The 17,329-nt window shown below is 37.7% G+C and overlaps 3 protein-coding genes across 3 annotated transcripts; 1 reads left to right on the forward strand and 2 right to left on the reverse strand.

Moving 5' to 3' along the window:
* Window positions 1–1,217: 1,217 nt before the first annotated feature.
* On the reverse strand, window positions 1,218–12,775 carry LOC104088086 (uncharacterized). Its single transcript, XM_070192190.1, has 2 exons — window positions 11,971–12,775; window positions 1,218–5,667 (listed from the first exon to the last, which is right to left on the reverse strand). The coding sequence occupies exons 1-2, from the start codon at window positions 12,625–12,627 to the stop codon at window positions 2,443–2,445; spliced, it is 3,882 nt and encodes a 1,293-aa protein (XP_070048291.1). The 5' UTR covers window positions 12,628–12,775; the 3' UTR covers window positions 1,218–2,442.
* On the reverse strand, window positions 1,656–2,363 carry LOC138891489 (putative late blight resistance protein homolog R1A-10). Its single transcript, XM_070174816.1, has one exon. It carries the CDS (start codon window positions 2,361–2,363, stop codon window positions 1,656–1,658), a length of 708 nt encoding a protein of 235 aa, XP_070030917.1.
* A 245-nt stretch (window positions 12,776–13,020) lies between the features above and the next one.
* LOC138891491 (uncharacterized) lies at window positions 13,021–13,359 on the forward strand. Its single transcript, XM_070174819.1, has one exon. It carries the CDS (start codon window positions 13,021–13,023, stop codon window positions 13,357–13,359), a length of 339 nt encoding a protein of 112 aa, XP_070030920.1.
* The last annotated feature ends 3,970 nt before the right edge of the window (window positions 13,360–17,329 follow it).

Below are 17,329 nucleotides of genomic sequence, written 5' to 3' on the forward strand. Positions count from 1 at the left end.
AAATTTTGGTGTTTGGAGCACCACCAACGGCGGCGTACGGTGGAGGCCGCGGCAGCGGAGCAGAGAAAGGGTAAGAGGGGGGAGGCTTTAGGGTTTGGAATAAATGGCCAAAAGTCTAATTTTTGGCCTTTTTGTACGGGGGAAAGGGAGAGATTTAGACTATTGGATCAGGGGGAATGAATGAATGAAGTTTGATCTTGATTTACTTAATAAAGCAATGTAGTTTCAAGCCAAAAACTGTGACGTTTCAAACCCCTTTCTTCGCAGTTGGCCCTGATATTGTACTTTTGGCCACTTTCTCTTCCAAATTTGCCCCAGTTCTACCAAATTAAAAGGGAAAGTGGTCAAAATCTTTAAACTCTTAACCAATTAATGTACCGTGGACATAAATAAAATATATTTGGTCTTTTGTAATTCAAAGATGCAAAAAATAGGCATTTAAAATTATAAGGACGACTATGTGATGATAGAGTCCGACAAAGTTTAATTTACAAGAGGACAGGAATAATACTAACCTTGACTTTTCAATGACAAAGTGGATACTCCTAAGAATTATCATATCAAATAATTTGCTTAACAATGAATCAATGAAAGCTCGAAATCAAGTAAACATTCTTTAGTACAGAGCCACCAGATAACTCTGCTAATCGAGGCTTATTTTTTGTTTTTGCTAGAATTTGAATCCTGATCAATACTTGCACCAACTTCATTAACCACTAAACACACCCTCAACTACCAACTTCCAACCCTTTACATCTAGAAGAGTTGTACTCCATGCCAAACTAGCTAGCAACAAATCCTGAGCCATATGTAAGGAAACATACATGTTTATGCGGTACAGATATTACTACTATTTTTTTTTTGTAGCAGTGAGTTTGAACTGAGAAACGTGGAATATTCACTTTCCTAAAGGTAATTCAAAACCATTGAGGAAACACACTCTTAGAAAACTTGCATGCTTAAAATATAGCAAATCTCTCCACTTAGTATTCTATCCTTGGAACAAGTATCGACAATAACATGTTTAAGATCTTCTCTATTTTTTTATTAGAAAAAATTCATTTCAAAGTTCTACTATTCCAAAAGAAGTCTTATTTGGTAAGTTCAAAGCATCTATAATTTCTTAGAACATATCTAGACTGGAGGGAATCTTGAAAGAGACAAAATGATTGCAATTATCTCTGCTTTACAAAGAGGAAATGCCTCCAAGACATTCATATTACGAAGAGGAAATTAATCAATATTCAATAGTATTACACAAGCATATACAAAGGTCTCATATGATTTAGTGTTAAGTTTGAAACATTATTGCAGCAACAAACAAATTCAAAGGTCACACAAGAATCAAGATTTATTGTTAGGTTTGAAACATATTACACAAGCAAACACAGCAAATAATTCAAGTTTGTATGATAATGTCCACAATAACTAGCAGTGTGAACTTCCACGAATTTCCCTCTTAATCACAGCATCGTGCCCTCACCTCCAAAATCAATTATTAGAAAACTACCATACAATAGGTAAAATTTACAATACTTCTTTGGCTCAAACTGCAGGACATAAATCAAATTAGTTTAACCAGTTAAAGTTTGACCACACAATTTATGTAATAAACTTACTAGTGCAGAATCTTGGCCAAGGGACTGCTGAATTTGCTAAATAAAGATTTTGAATCCACCATTTCCCATGTCAACTTGTGTATCCTGAATTTGCTTGGCCGATTCAGTGACGGAAAGGCTGCACCAACTAACTTCAATGCTTTGTATCGAACAGTTGTAACCGAAACAAGAAGGGATCTCCTTAAGCTTCTTACATCTTTGCAAAACCAGTTTCTCGAGACTAGGAAACGCATCATCAGAGACATCCCATTGAGAGATAACTACATCGTCCAGTTTCAACACTTTGACTTCCCATTTTTCTCCCTCAAAGGCTTTAAGTAGCAACTTGAGTACCTCAAGGTTAGGAAGCATTGCAATTATTGATATTTCTTTCCCGGGTAAGCGAAAATTTGAAAGTGTCAACTTCTTGAGGTTCTCTGGGAGCTTAAATTCACAGGGTTGTGACAGTTTTTTGCCATTAGAAAACACCTTCAGGGATTCCAGATGAACTAGAAAGTCCAATATGGGGAAACGAATGCAATTCTTTCTCAACTTCATCGAATAATAGACAGATTCCAAAAATCTACACTTCAACTTTTTGAGATTGGAGAACTTCCTCATCATTTTTTCCATGTCATCTCCATAAGCAAGAGATGGGGTCGAAAATGTTTCCAAACCATCTAATTTGGAAGAATTCTCAATGACCTCCTTTCTGAAACCAAAAGCAGCACGATCATTTATGTGCACATGTCTCAACCCTGCCATATCCCAAAGGCTGTCTGGTAATGCTACTTCCCCTCTCAATCCTTTAATGAAGTGTTTCCAAGTTTTCCATTAGTTATGACTAGTACCTGTATGCATATTGCCAAAACTTTTCTTCTTTTGCTTTATTCTGACAAAATTCATGCAAGAGATCATGAATTCGGCACGATTTAACCCTGCCATTATATCTCATTTTTGCATCCATTACTAGGCTTCTGCTAATAAGATCGACCAAGTATTCTTCTGCCATATCTTCTAAGCTCTTTGGCTTATGCTTTCTAACCAAGCCCTCGGCAATCCACTTCCATGTTAACTTTGAGACTGGAATTTCTTCATCTTCCATGAATCCTCCAAAGTAAAGAAAACAAGGTTTAAGATATTCAGGTAAATGCTTGTAACTTAACTCTATTATGCCTCTACTGCTCGAGTCACCAACTGTAGTAGTGCTTAGACTTTCTGCAACTTGTAGCCATCCATCTTCTTTAGTCTCCATCTTTCCAAGAAGGCCAGCCACCAAAACAACTGAAAGAGGTAATCCTTGACACTTCTCTGCAATTCTTTTACCAACATCCACAAGTTCTGGAGGACATTGTTGGTCTTGAAATAGCTTCTGTACTAACAACATCCAACTTTCTTCATTATGAAAATAACGGAGGCGCAAAGGATCTGTGATACACTTGGCATATGAAGCTACTTCAGCATGACGAGTCGTTAAAATAATTCTACTTCCTTGCTTATCATCTCTAAAAGTAGTCTTGACATCATCCCATGCTTCAATGGTCCAAATATCATCCATGAAAATGAGGTACCTCCTTCCCGTGATACTTCTCCGCAACAGGTCAGCCAAATCTCCCTCACTCTTTTCTTCAACATTTTCTGGAAGTCCAATATTAATTTGTTGTAAAATGTCAATCAACAATAATTTCTTTTCATATCTTTCAGAAATGCAGCACCACACACAAACATCAAAGCGATTGACAGCTTTGCAATCATCATAGAGTTTCTTGGCCAAAGTGGTCTTTCCAAGTCCAGGCATTCCAAAAATGGTTATAACATCTAAGTCAGGGGATCCTCCAATTACTCTCTGCTTTAATGTTGCCAAGACATCTTCAAAGCCCACTACTGCTTCATTTATAGTTGGCTTCTCAATATGAGTGGAGATACGGGAAATCTCGCCAAGAGAATGTGTTCTGGAATCATACAAGTCACTGGTTGAGATCTTTATGACTCTTCCTTTGATAAGCTTTATATGTTCTACGATATCAGAAAATGTATGGTGCCAAATCGTGCCACCTCCATTAGCAACATATGAGTCAATGATATATTCCACTTCATACGCTACACCTACCACTTTTTCCCATACACTTCTCAACTCAACATGCTCATTACGCTGCTGGGCAATTTTCTCAAGAAATTCTCTTAGAAATTTGAGCTCCCTTTGAATCGTCTCGATTTGACGCTTTAAGAGAACAATTCGGTCACCCTTAAAGTTTAAGATCTCTGCTAGATTTTCAACGAGTAAATCAAGAAAACCTAGTCCATCAGTCATGGGGAAATTAGTTCTTGACAGTTTTGGAATTTTAGGACAAATTTCTCTGTCCTCTGCCTTGATCAACTTTATTTTCTGTAGCACATCAGAGAGTTGAAGGTCCATTCTTCCTGCCATCCCTTCAACATCTTTTTTTGAGCAATGAGACTCAATGATGGTATCTATTTCGGCAGCCACCACATCAACACAACTTAAGAGATGATTTCTTCTTTCTTGCTTTGCATATTGCTCTGGCAGATCCAAGAGAAGCATTCCCAGAAATTCAAGATCCATCAGAAGGTTATCAAAATTATCCTTCACAGGATCTACTATACTGATCTGATTTTTCAAGAGTTTCCTTAAACTGATCTCTGACTTGATGAGCTTTACCTTCACTGATAATTCAAATGGGCCATGAAACAACATTTCATCCATGTGTTCAGTCGCATTTGTTATGTCACGGATGTTGATGACATGTTCAAAAATGTCGGATAGAGCTTCAACGTTTCTTGAGTGACAATCGCATTGCCAAAGAACATCTATTGCAATTGTTGTCAAGGCTTTCAGCTCCTCAGAAAGGATTGGGATTTCACCTTTCCAAGACACTGTTGAGTTGGGAATGGATTGCTGGAGATCCATCAGAAAGAATTCTGCCTTGATGAGTTTGATGATTACTGTCAGTTGAAGAAGTGAAGAAGTTACTTGCGTTGACACCTCTTCAAGAGGAACTGAAGGAGCTGCTTGATTCATCTTGTCAGATTGAGCCTTGACATATGTCAAGAGATCATCAAACTTTATATTCTCACTACACTGTCTCCGCAAATCCTTCAACAAAGTTATCAAGAAACTCTGGTCTTGATGGATGGTTTCAATTCGGAGAGCTTTAAATATCAAGGACGTACTCCCTTTATCAGCAAGCTCCATGAAATTGTCAATAAGAGAATCAACAACGGCCACAACAAGCTCACTGCTGTAGGGAGTACGATATTCTGATTGTGAAGAATGTGAAGCCTCTAGGGCTATGAGATAGTTGTCTCTCATCTCTGCCTCAAAAGATTTCATCCTTCTCAAAAGATCCGAAATTCTGTGACTCATTTCATGTTCCATCTTTCTAGTTAACTTTTCAGGATAACACCAATAAGAAATGCATGCTGCTTCACCAACTAGAGCTATAATACGAGCCACAAGATTTTCCAGTCTCTCGGATTTGATGAAAAATATGGACGTCAACTTGAGGAATCCCCTGAGAAAGCTCAGCTTTACTTCAAATATTTCCATTTCTCTTTTCACAGTAGCCCTAGGTTTGAATCTATAGCTCACTAAATACTTCAGATTCAGAAGAAGAGTGCTGATAAATTCTATTGCAAGTTGAGTAGGCATGGGTGCACCCTGAAGATCAGAGTCATTCGCGGAAGAACTAAGGAGGGAATGAGCATGTTCTACTTCTTGTCGAAGATCAAAATCTTTGAGCATAGAAGCCAGTTGTGATTCCAAGATCGACAGAGCAGAGTCTACTCTTCCATATTTTGCATTAATACATGCCTCATGAATGTTGGTTCCTATGGTTTTCATGGTTTGGTAGACAAGATTGAACTCCTCCTGCCCACTTGGCCGTCTCTTCAGAATGAATTGTAGATAATGAAGTCTTATATTGAGCTCCAAGGCCACACGTCTGATTTTTATCTCTCCATGCTTCTCCAACCACTTCATACACGTGAAGGGGTCTGTCATCAACTTTTGCTCTCTCCTAGAGTAATGAGTGCATAAGTCTTGGATGCTCTGCCAGAAACCAAAGGAAAGTTAAATTAATACTTCAATGTATTTGCTATTTGCTAAAGCAATTGCATGTGTTGCTTTCATTAAGAGTGGGTTCCTCTAGTGGTGAGCACCCTCCACTTTCAACCAAGAGGTTATGAGTTCGAGTCACCCCAAGAGCAAGGTGGGGAATTCTTGGAGGGAGGGAACCGAGGGTATATCAGAAACAGCCTCTCTACCCCAGGGTAGGGGTAAGGTCTGCGTACATACTACCCTCCCTAGGCCCCACTAATGAGATTATACTGGGTTGTAGTTGTTGTTGTTGCTGCTTTCATTAAGAAGGTACTTCTGCAAACCACATCAGCTATGAAAGTTGGTAGCCCAACTTTTCCAGTTTGCTAGAGTCTGCTCAAATTATTGAATCAAGTTGTAATATTCATGCACATACTCTAATTTTCGCCTTCTATTTTCCTCATATTTTCTAATGATGGCAGCTGGCACTCATTTTATTACTATATCTATTCAGTATTCATAATCCTATGTGCAAAACTATGAAATTAGTTTAGCACTTTAGCCGTAAGTTCTTAAATTCTAAATTAGGCCTTCCACTTTAAGCATCTCATAAAAAGAAGTCAATTTCTTAAATGGTCATTCAAGTTAGTTAGTGAGATTGTGTAGTAAAATCACTTGTCCTTATTTTGAGACAACTCAAATTAGCATCAATCTCTTTAAAAATAAAAGCATTCGGAGAAGCTGCCGAATATGTGACGTGGCATTGCATTTAATATAATTATAGAAATTCCTTTATTTTCCATGTCATATAAGAGTGAGCCCACACTAAATAACTAATTTTTCTGATGACACTCAATGCTTCTCCGAAATACAATCCCAATTATCATGTACATAAGAAAAACCCCAACAATTCATTATAAGAATTAAGCAGAAACTTATAAATTATTTCTTCTCCCCTAAAAAGGAATTGAAACAGAAAATAAGAATCCATTATCATCGTAATTCCAGCTTAATATTCGCACGAATTGTTCTTCTACCAAAAGAGATCCTACCCCATTATCATCAGAAAATTACAGTTACTTTTTTTTTTGGGGGCAAAAAATTACTAAACTCTCTGTTACACCAAAAATACAACTCGGTTATCATGTGTACAAGAATACACCCAGAAATTCAATGATAGAATCCAGCTAAAACATATTTAGTTTTCACTTTTCCCTTATAAGATAAGAAAAGAGAGTATTTAAGGAATTGTTACATTAGGATGAGGTAGAATAATAGGAGCTGAAGGCTGAGACAGATAAGGTGGTGGATTATCACGCTACGTTGTTCTTCAGTAGCCGTTCCTGATTGTTCGCTTAGCTCAAAAGCTAGTTGTCAAGGGCTCATTAAAGGCGCGCTTAAGTCCTGAAACTCAGAAAAGTTCAGGGAAGGCGCTTCGCCTCACTTAAGCTGCATTTCAGTGAAAGGCAAGGCACTTAGACATGCACCTCATTGTCCATGAGTTTTATTGGGAATCAAGTGGCACTAAACAACAAATATAATATAATCAGAAAATAAATGTATTAGTTGTAAAGGAAAACATTACAAATGAATTTGTTACTTTGTTTAGAGCTTTTCGCCTTCTATAACTCCATAAAAAGGAATGAACTTCTATTAATTGATTAAACTCACAAAAGGATAGCCCCTAACTTATTATGTCACTGTAGTTAATTCTTTTTCTATTCATTATTTTTAAGAATAAAAGTAATGGCAACCATGGTTTTAATTTACTTAATCCAAGACTTTGATAACTTGGAAACTGAGAAAATAAAGTGAAGTTTAAGTTATATACACACACTTGAAATTCCCTTTGAATAGCAAGAGGTGTTGGCAATTCTAAGATCCTGTGCACCAGACCTGGCCCAGATGGTTACACCATGGCTTTCTTTCAAAAAGCTTGGGAATTCCTTAAATGTGACATTATGAATGCAATGAATTATTTCCATCAAACAGGTCACATGGTTAGATCCAGTAATGCCTCTTTCATAGCATTGGTTCCCAAGAAAAGAGGTTCAGTGGAACCGAAGGATTATAGACCAATTAGTTTAATTGGTGGTGTCTACAAGCTGGTGGCTAAAGTTTTGGCCGAAAGGTTAAAGAAGGTGGCGGGGAAGCTGGTCTCAGGGGAGCAAAATGCATTCATAAAGGGCAGACAGATCTCTGATGCATCTCTTATAGCAAATGAAGTACTGGACTGGAGGACCAAAAGTGGCATGCCTGGGATTCTCTGTAAATTGGACATTGAAAAGGCTTTTGATCAATTGAACTGGTCTTATCTCACAAACATGCTAAAGAAGATGGGGTTTGGTTTTAAATGGATAAGGTGGATTGAATTTTGCATAAAGACTGTGAATTACTCGGTGCTAGTGAACAGGGGACCAGTTGGCTTCTTTTCTCCACAGAAGGGTTTAAGGCAAAGAGATCCTCTCTCCCCATTCCTTTTCATTCTAGCTACGGAAGGTTTAACAAAAATGCTAGACAAGACAAAGCAATTGCAGTGAATACAGGGGTTCTAACTGGGTAGAGATCCTTTGAATACTATTAACATCTCCCACCTTCTCTATGCAGATGACACCGTGATTTTCTGTGAAGCTGACAAACCACAAGTTCAGAATCTCAATCTAACACTCCTTATTTTTGAAGCTTTATCTGGATTACACATCAATATATTGAAAAGTGTTATATACCCGGTCAATGAGGTAGCAAATCTAGAAGAACTTGTTGGGATTCTCAGTTGCGGCACTGGTACATTTCCTACCACTTACCTAGGTTTACCTCTAGGAGCGAAATTCAAGTCAACAGGGATCTGGAATGGCATAATTAAGAAATTTGAGAAGAGACTTTCCACTTGGAAAATGCAATACTTACCCATAGGGGTAGGCTGATACTTATTAACAGTGTGCTTGACAGTATTCCTACGTACTACATGACTCTCTTCCCTACGCCAAGTTCAGTAATTAAGAAGCTCGAAAGATTGAGAAACTCATTCCTATGGGAAGGTAACAGCCAGGAGCACAAATTCCACTTGGAAAAGTGGAGCAGGTGCACTCAGCCTACGGCAATGGGGGGCCTGGGTATAAGAGATCTTAAGCTACACAACAAAAGCATGCTTCTCAAATGGCTCTAGAGGTATGGGCAAGGGGATTCTGGTTGCTGGAAAAAGGTAATCTCAGCTAAGTATGATGCTCAGAACAACTGGTTCACAAAAAGAGCTACATCAACATCAACACATGGCACTGGTGTTTGGAAGCACATCTCTAGGTACAGGGATGAGTTCTTCGAAAACATATCATACAAGGTTGGGAATGGAGTACATGTGAAGTTCTGGAAAGATAAATGGTTGGGGAACATTGTACTTAAAGAATCATACCTAGCACTTGCCTCAATTGCATGCAATCCTGACTCCACTATTGCTGATAATAGAGAGGGGAGCACATGGAATGTCACTTTCAGAAGGAACCTTCAAGATTTTTTGAACCTATTAGCTCTGATTGAAGGCCATAGTATAATAGATTCACATCGAGACAGAATCTCATGGGAAGGCACTAGCAAAGGCATATATACAGTAAATGCTGGCTATAATCATGTGAGTTCTCAAAATGGAATGATTGAAAACTGGTGTTGGAAACTTATTTGGAGGACTAGACTTCCCATCAAAGTGATTTGCTTTTCCTGGACAGCTCTAAATGGTGCCTGTCTGACCCAGGATAACCTCACCAGAAAGAGCATTCCATTGGTTAACAGATGCTACATGTGCCATAGGAACTTAGAGTCCATCAGCCATCTTCTACTTCACTGCCCAGTTGCAGCAGAACTTTGGAACTTCTTCCTCTCTGTTTTTGGACTGAGTTGGGTGCAACCTCAGTCAATAAAAGACGCTTATGAATACTGCAGTTTTTGCGGAGTTGATAAAACCATCAAAAAAGACTGGAGGATGATCCCAGCTACTATCTTTTGGTGTTTATGGAATGAAAGGAACCACAGATGTTTTGATGGAATCTCAACTCCAACACACACTTTGAAGGCTATCTGTTTAACCAACCTATACAACTAGTATACTCATAGGCCTCATTTGTTGTTTTAAGATTAAGACGTCTAAATCTGAATACATATCTGAATATCAAGATGTGTATTACGATTAAGACATCTGAATCTGAATACACTTCTGAAATTAAGATATATTTTAAGATCTGAATACTAAATGATTAAGACTGTTTATTTTTTAAACATCTGAATATACAGAATTTATCTTTATTTAAAAATTAATAAATATAAATTCAAATAAAATACTAATTTATCTAATATTTTATTATTATATATATATATATATATATATATATATATATATATATATATATGATAGTTGGTGGTCCATTATCCACGAGTTTCGAAGGCTGCGGTTGGTCCAAAGGATCGGCCCCAGACGGATTTCTCGGTCATCAAAAAAAAAAAATATATATATATATATATATATATATATATGATAGTTGGTGTTGGTGATGGCTAACGAAGGTGCTTGTGAGTGCCAACTAGAGGCGATGATTGATGGTGATGGTTCTGGGTAGTTGCTAGTGATTATTGGTAGTGATAGCGATTATGGTTGAGGATGGTGGTGGTGATAGTTAATAATGGTGGATGGTGGTGGTGGTTGTGGTTGTAATTGAGGAAGGTGATGGTGGGTGGTGGTAGTTTATAATGGTGGACGGTGTCGGCTATCGTTATTGATAGTGATGGAGTTGTTGATGGTGGTAGTTGAGGTGGGTGAATGTGTAGTTATGGTTGAGGATGATGGTGGTGGGGATGGTGGATGGTGGTAGTGGCGGCAACTATGGTTGAGGATGGTGGTGGTAGTAGTTGATAATGAATGTGGCGGTGGCGATAGTTAGTAATGAATGTGGATGATAACATATTAATGAAATTAAGTATTTGTTATAGATCTTAATCATACAGACTTATTCACCTATTCAGATCCATTAAGTGGTTGTGAAGTAAAAAAACAAACACACTTAATGATTAAGATCTGAATGATTAAGATTCAGCTTTTAAAAACAAACGCACTTAATGTTTGAGATCTGAATGATTAAGATTCAAACCTCCATTAAGTGCAAACAAATGAGGCCTTAGTCTCTTACCCCCGTAAATTGCCCAATTAATTTTTTTGATTTTGTTAGTTCCTTAAACTTAGCTTAGCAACCATTGTACTGGAGCTAACACTACTTTTACTTTTGTAATTATTCTGCATCTACTTGATGCCTTTCAATGATATCTCTCTTACTTAATCAATTATATATACACACCCAATCTAGCAATATGTAAGCATAAACCTTCTGTTTTCAAGATGAACTCCAAGGTTTATGTTTGGCTATTGCTTTGCAACTTTACACTTTTTTTGGATTCTTTGCTAGCATTGTATAAGCATGATGTTTTAATTATCAGTGACTTTGTGTTCACAAGATTGGTTACTTTATTGAATTCAATCGTATATATATGTTATCAAGGGGCGAAGGGTCATCCTAGGAGCATCTTTGATTCTTATCTTGGTTTAGTCTAGCTAATTTGAATTCCTCCAACATATTTTAATGTTTGAATTAGTGTATAAGCTTAAATGAAGTAGGACCTTCTTTACAGTCCTTCAGGTAATTGTGACCTTAAAATTCCTAAATAATAAATTTACTAATTAAGAACTGTTTTAAAAGTCTTGTTTCTCTAAATTTACCTAGAAGTAGGAATGTTGGAAGAACTATTAAGATAACGTAATTCACGACAAATAGGAAAGATATGAAGAAAAAGGTCCTTTAATCCACTATATTCACTGAATACTAATCAGCTTGAATTTCATTGATCTTGCTAACACCTAGACAATATGACATTTAAGATATCAATGCATCAAAAACTTTCACCTTAGGTCCAATGCGCATAAATAAATAAAAAAGTGAAAGCAAAAAATTATGGCAAATAGCAAGGAATTGGAAGCAGCTACGGAATATAACTGTAAATAGCAATTTTGTCGTAGAACAAATTCAGCAGGAGATTGAGTGTAGATTAGAGATGTTACAGGGTACAAAAAGAGCTAGTAGATATCAAGTGTTATTCCACATATTATGTAATTAACTGTTCTTTCTTTGAGGCCTAGCTGACTATTAACAACATTTCTAGAGGGGGGGTTAAAGTTCTAGGAGCTCTTTAGGTGAATCAATTTGGCCATTGATATGGTAACATTTCACATTTATTACCCAAAAGAAAATCATGGCAAATAGTAAGAAATCCATAAAATACCTTTGGATTGATAGCATAAGAGTGATTGGATGCCCCTACTTCCTTTTCCATAACTTCAGCTCGTAAAAAATCTATCCTTCTTATTGCTTCTTGTCCTTTCAATTTAAGATTCTCAGTGCTCTGTGTTAACCGATCAGCTATTGAAGTCCCCAGATAATGCAGAGTTTCAGACAGACCCTTGATTGGAAACTTTAAATTTTCCTTAGAATTGCGTAACTCAACCACACTATCTAGGACAAAGTCCACAAAATATAATGGAAGATCGTTTATTGAAGTATCAAAAGTCAACAACAGCTCTGAAGCTTTATGCAGACGGATAAGAACCTCTCTGGCATCAATCTGGATTGCATCCTCACACCTTCTAATCGATGAAGAAAGATGTTGCTCAAATCCCTGGGCAATTTCTTGGGGGATGTCATCAAGCCAATACAAACAATTCAGGCATGCCACTGAATAAGATATGTCACTGGTAAACTGCTGCCAGATATCTATGTAGTTTTCGCGCTTAGCAAACCCATCTCCAATGGACCAACGGAACCTTCTCTCGAATGTTAGCTTGAAAGAAAGAGACTTCATTTTCTCAAGTAGATCAGGAGCAAGACGATCAGCCATGCAATCGACCAAATCCTCCAAAGTATATGAGACAATACTGAACATATCAACACAATACCTCCGCCACGGCTTCTTTGACTTCCATAACAGGACAAGAATTTCCCTGATCTTTGGTTGAATAGCTTTTCCTACTAAGTTACACTCTATACCAATGTGACCATCAGAAAGCCTATTATTCTTATAATTACAGCAAATCTTATGGCATTATTTATATGGCATATCTTATGAGGTATATACAGATCACCGGAGTCTCCAACATCTATTTATATAGAAAGATTTGAATTTAAGGCAGCGGTGATGGTTGGAGCTGCTGAAGAACTATGATATCACCATTCTTTATCATCCGGGGAAGGTCAATGTAGTAGTTGACGCCTTGAGTAGAAAGGCGGAGAGCATGGAGAGTTTGGTATTTATTTGGTTGTTGAGAGACCGTTAGCTATGGATGTTAAGGCTTTGGCCAACAGGTTCGTGAGGTTGGATATCTTGGAGCTCAGCAGGGTACTTGCTGGTGTTGTGTTGCAATCGTCTTTGTTTAAGCGCATTAAGGCACGCCAGTATGATGATCCCTACTTGCTTGTCCTTAGTGACACAGTGCAACGAGGTGGTGACAAGAAGGTGACTATTGGTGATGATGGGATGTTGAGGCTTCAGGGTCGGATCTGTGTTCATAATGTGGATGGCTTGAGGGAGTTGATTCTTGAGGAGGCTCACAATTCGCGGTATTCTATTCACTTAGCTGCTACGAAGATATATCGTGATTTGAAGCAGTATTATTAGTGGAGAATGATGAAGAAGGACATCATTGAGCATGTTACACGGTGTTTGAACTGTCAGCAGGTCGTCAAGTATGAGCATTAGAGACCAGGTTGTTTGCTTTAGAGGTTAGATATACTGGAGTGAAAGTGGGAGTATATCACTATGAATTATTTGGTTGGGTTGCCATGGACCTAGAGGAGATTTGATGTTGTATGGGTCATTGTGGATGGACTAGCCAAGTCTGCACATTTTATTTCGGTTATGACTTTCTACACCTTTGAGCATTTGGCTCGGATATATCTTAGAGAGATTGTCCTCCTGCATGGTGTGCCTATGCCTATCATTTTGGATTGAGAAAATCAGTTTATATCCCATTTTTAGAGAGCAGTGCAGCGTGAGTTAGGCACACATGTTGAGTTGAGTACGATATTTCATCTTCAGATGGACGGATAATCCGAGCGTACCATTTAGATCTTGGAGGATATGCTAAAAGCTTGCGTCATTTATTTCAGAGGCCAATGGGATCAGTTTCTACCATTAGTAGAGTTTGTCTAGAACAACAACTACCCGTCGAGTATCTAGATGGCCCCGTACGAGGCCTTATGTGGAAGGCGTTATCGTTTTGCAGTTGGTTGGTTTGAGCCTGGACATACTAGGTTATTGTCATGATCCAAGATCTCAACCAATCGGGGCCGTGATAGTGTCTAACACCGCTTGCTAGGAAAGCCAACATACAACTAATAAATAGGAAGAACTGATGTAAATGACTAGCAATAGAATGATAACATAACGTAAAGAAAATTCTGAGATAAACATAATAAGGCTAAATCTAACATCTAACGTAAACCATCCCAAGATGTGGAGTCACAAGTACATAAGTTTCTAAAATATATTAAATACAATGTTCTGAAAGAAATACAACACTGTCCGAAATAAAATAAAATTAATACAATACAAATAAGAAGATGACTCAAGGCTTGCGAATGAGATGTAGTTGTATCTCAAATCACCTGTCTGGTATCCGAAAAGCACCTTTCGGGACTCCGCTAATACCAATATCTGAATTTGCACAAGAAGTGTAGAAGTGTAGTAAGAGTATAACTGACCCAATATACTCAGTAAGTATCGATCCTAACCTCGACGAGATAGTGACGAGGCTAAGACAAGACACCTACAATAAACCTATACAGTTATATATCCAAAGCAACGAAATAACTTGTAATGATTCAAATATAACAACGGGATGTGGACATAAGAAAGGGCTAGCAAAGAGAAACATAAAGTAATGCATCACTAAGTCAACCTCTTTCAAATATAAATAGCGAAGCCACAAAGCCAAGTCCACATTTTAAATATCAAGGTAAAGAGCAATGAAATCAATAAATTGCACGGCACTTCGTTCTTTTACTCTCATCCTCGCATGATAATATAAAAGAAAGTGCACAACATTACCCTTCGTGTTATTACTCTCATCCTCACATAATAATATTAAAAGCAAGTGCATGACATCACCCTTCATGCTTTTACTCTCATCATCACATAATAATAATAAAGCAATTACACATCATCACCTTTCGTGCTTTTACTTTCTTCTTCACATAATAATATAATCACGGCATCACCCTTCATGCTTTATCCTCGCGTTCACTCAAGCAATAATATCAGTATGTAAATAAGGCATGTCAACACCCTTCGTGCATTTCACTCTTCCTCACTAAGCAATCACAATAACAGAATACCAAGCAAGGTGGGAAGCAAATTCAACATCAACAATAGTATTTGAACACAACTTGTCATATGAGAACCCCCCCAACAATTAATGCCAACAACCAATCAATAATTTTCACGATCTCAATACCCAATATCACAATAATCTCAATATAAGAAACATCATAAAACCGAGTAATCAAAGAATTAAACAATCTATCTAAAGCATGGAAAATATAATACACCAAATAATCATGGTACAAGTAAGGCTCATTCTACCCACATGCTTATCCCATGGCCAACGCATATACACTTGTCACCTCGCATATACGCTGCCCCTGACACATAGTTCACATAGCAAAAAGACTAGATTCTACCTTATTTCCCTATAACGACCCAATCGGTCGTTTTGAGCATTTGTAATTTATTTAGCTATTTGAAGTCTTGAGTAGCTTCATAAGATATATTATGACTTGTGTAAATCATCAGTTTTCGTTTTCAGGTAATTTGGGATTGATTTGGAAGAATAATTCTCAACTAGGAAGTTTTAAGTTTGAAGAGTTGACCAAGTTTGACTTTTATGTATTTGACCTCAAATTCTAGTTCTGATGGTTCCTTTGGGTTCGGATAAGTATTTTGGACTTGGGTATATGCCTGAATTTTCATTTGGATGTTTCTAGGAGATTTATGTGCTATTTGGCGAAAGTTGGCAATTTGAAGGTTTGGAAGTATTCATAGATTTGATCGGGAGTTGAATTTGATGATATTGGATTTGGATTGTGGTTTCAGACTTTTTCAGAGTTGGTTGCATTGCTGGTTTCTGCTGTTATAGGGTGCCTCCTATGTTCTTCGCGATCGCGATGGTCTAGGTGCGATCGCGAAGTGTGATTTGATCCTCTAGTGATTTGTTCATCGAAAAAACTAAAATTATCTACAAACGCCGTGGCTAATCTGTCGCTAAAACACTCGTAGCCAGCAGAATTTCTTTATAATTCATTGCTAATCCGTCGCTAAATGAGATTAGCAACAGATTTTTCTATTTAGCTATAGAATTTGTCCGTCGCTAAAACCTATTTTTTTAGTAGTGGCGACAAATGGAACGTGATCGTTGAGTTTTGGATTGATTACAGTTCACGTTCGCGCATGGGGAATCGCAGATGTGTAGGGTTGAGCGGGAGCTAGAGAATTCTTTATAGTGTTCGCATAAGTCAGTTCACGTTCCGCAGCTTTAGCTTTTGTGGTCATCATGTCCGTGTGGCATGTATCACGAACACATAGAGTATTTTGGTGACAATAGCATTTGTTCTTCGCGATCGCGAAGGATGTCCCACGATCGCGATGGGTATTGCTTTTAAGTGATTATAAAGTACTCTATTTCGAAGGTTTTGATCATTTTATCATATTTTGAGTTATGAAGCTCGGATTTGGGCGATTTTGAAGGCGATTTTCACCAGATGGATTGGGGTAAGTAATTTCTACTCGACTTTGATTATATTCCGTGATTTCATCTTTGATTTTGGAATTTGATTAAGGATTTCAAAAGAGAAATTGGAGGTTTTGTCTAAACTTTTCTAAAGTAAAATTTTGAGTTTTGATCATCGATTCAGAGTCGGATTTGAGTGAAATTAGTATGATTGGACTCGTAATTGAATGGGTTGTCGAAATTTATGAATTTTGTCAGGTTCCGAGGTGCGAGCCCTATCACGTCTCAAACAATTAAATAGGTAGATTAGATATGATTTCTAGCATGAATAATATCCCACGTAGTCATATTGTACAGTCATGATAGTTACATCCGCATGTTATACCCCGATTTCTGTGCGCTTTTGATATGCTGTCTCACATGTTATTTGTGTTCTTGTACGTGACACAAGTTTGAACTGTATTTGGGACATATTTTGTTATTCTGTATTATATAATTGGATTGTGTTTCTGTGAGATGTCTGCATATTCAGACTTGAGCGAATTGTTGACTGATATGGGACATAGAGCCATATTAATATGGATATTTGGATCGGGTTGCACGTCGTAACAGTTATATTGATATTGAGGTGACGCGTATGCCAGGCCCTACATTGGGCTAAGCTATACTGATTTGAGGCTACGTGTGCACCAGTCCCCACTATTTGGGCTATGTGATAATGATTAGCACTTGGATATGATCCCACTGAGTCTGACATACAAGCAGGGGTCACAGGTACAATATTTTATATACATGCTTTGATGATGGGCAGTTATGCCAGGCACTCGTGCAGTGCTAAGTGTGATTATTTTGATGGATCCA

This window comes from Nicotiana tomentosiformis, chromosome 1, assembly GCF_000390325.3.
Source record: "Nicotiana tomentosiformis chromosome 1, ASM39032v3, whole genome shotgun sequence".
In the NCBI taxonomy this organism is placed as follows: Eukaryota; Viridiplantae; Streptophyta; class Magnoliopsida; order Solanales; family Solanaceae; genus Nicotiana; species Nicotiana tomentosiformis.

What these genes read in the sequence shown, in the direction of transcription:
- LOC138891489 (XM_070174816.1), bottom strand. Translation starts at nt 2,363, where the DNA reads ATGGCAGGGTTGAGACATGTGCACATAAATGATCGTGCTGCTTTTGGT.
- LOC104088086 (XM_070192190.1), bottom strand. Translation starts at nt 12,627, where the DNA reads ATGTTCAGTATTGTCTCATATACTTTGGAGGATTTGGTCGATTGCATG. An exon ending in CTTATGCTATCAATCCAAAG is followed by an intron (nt 5,668 to 11,970) that starts GTATTTTATGGA and finishes GGTTTCTGGCAG; the next exon opens with AGCATCCAAGACTTATGCAC.
- LOC138891491 (XM_070174819.1), top strand. Translation starts at nt 13,021, where the DNA reads ATGGATGTTAAGGCTTTGGCCAACAGGTTCGTGAGGTTGGATATCTTG.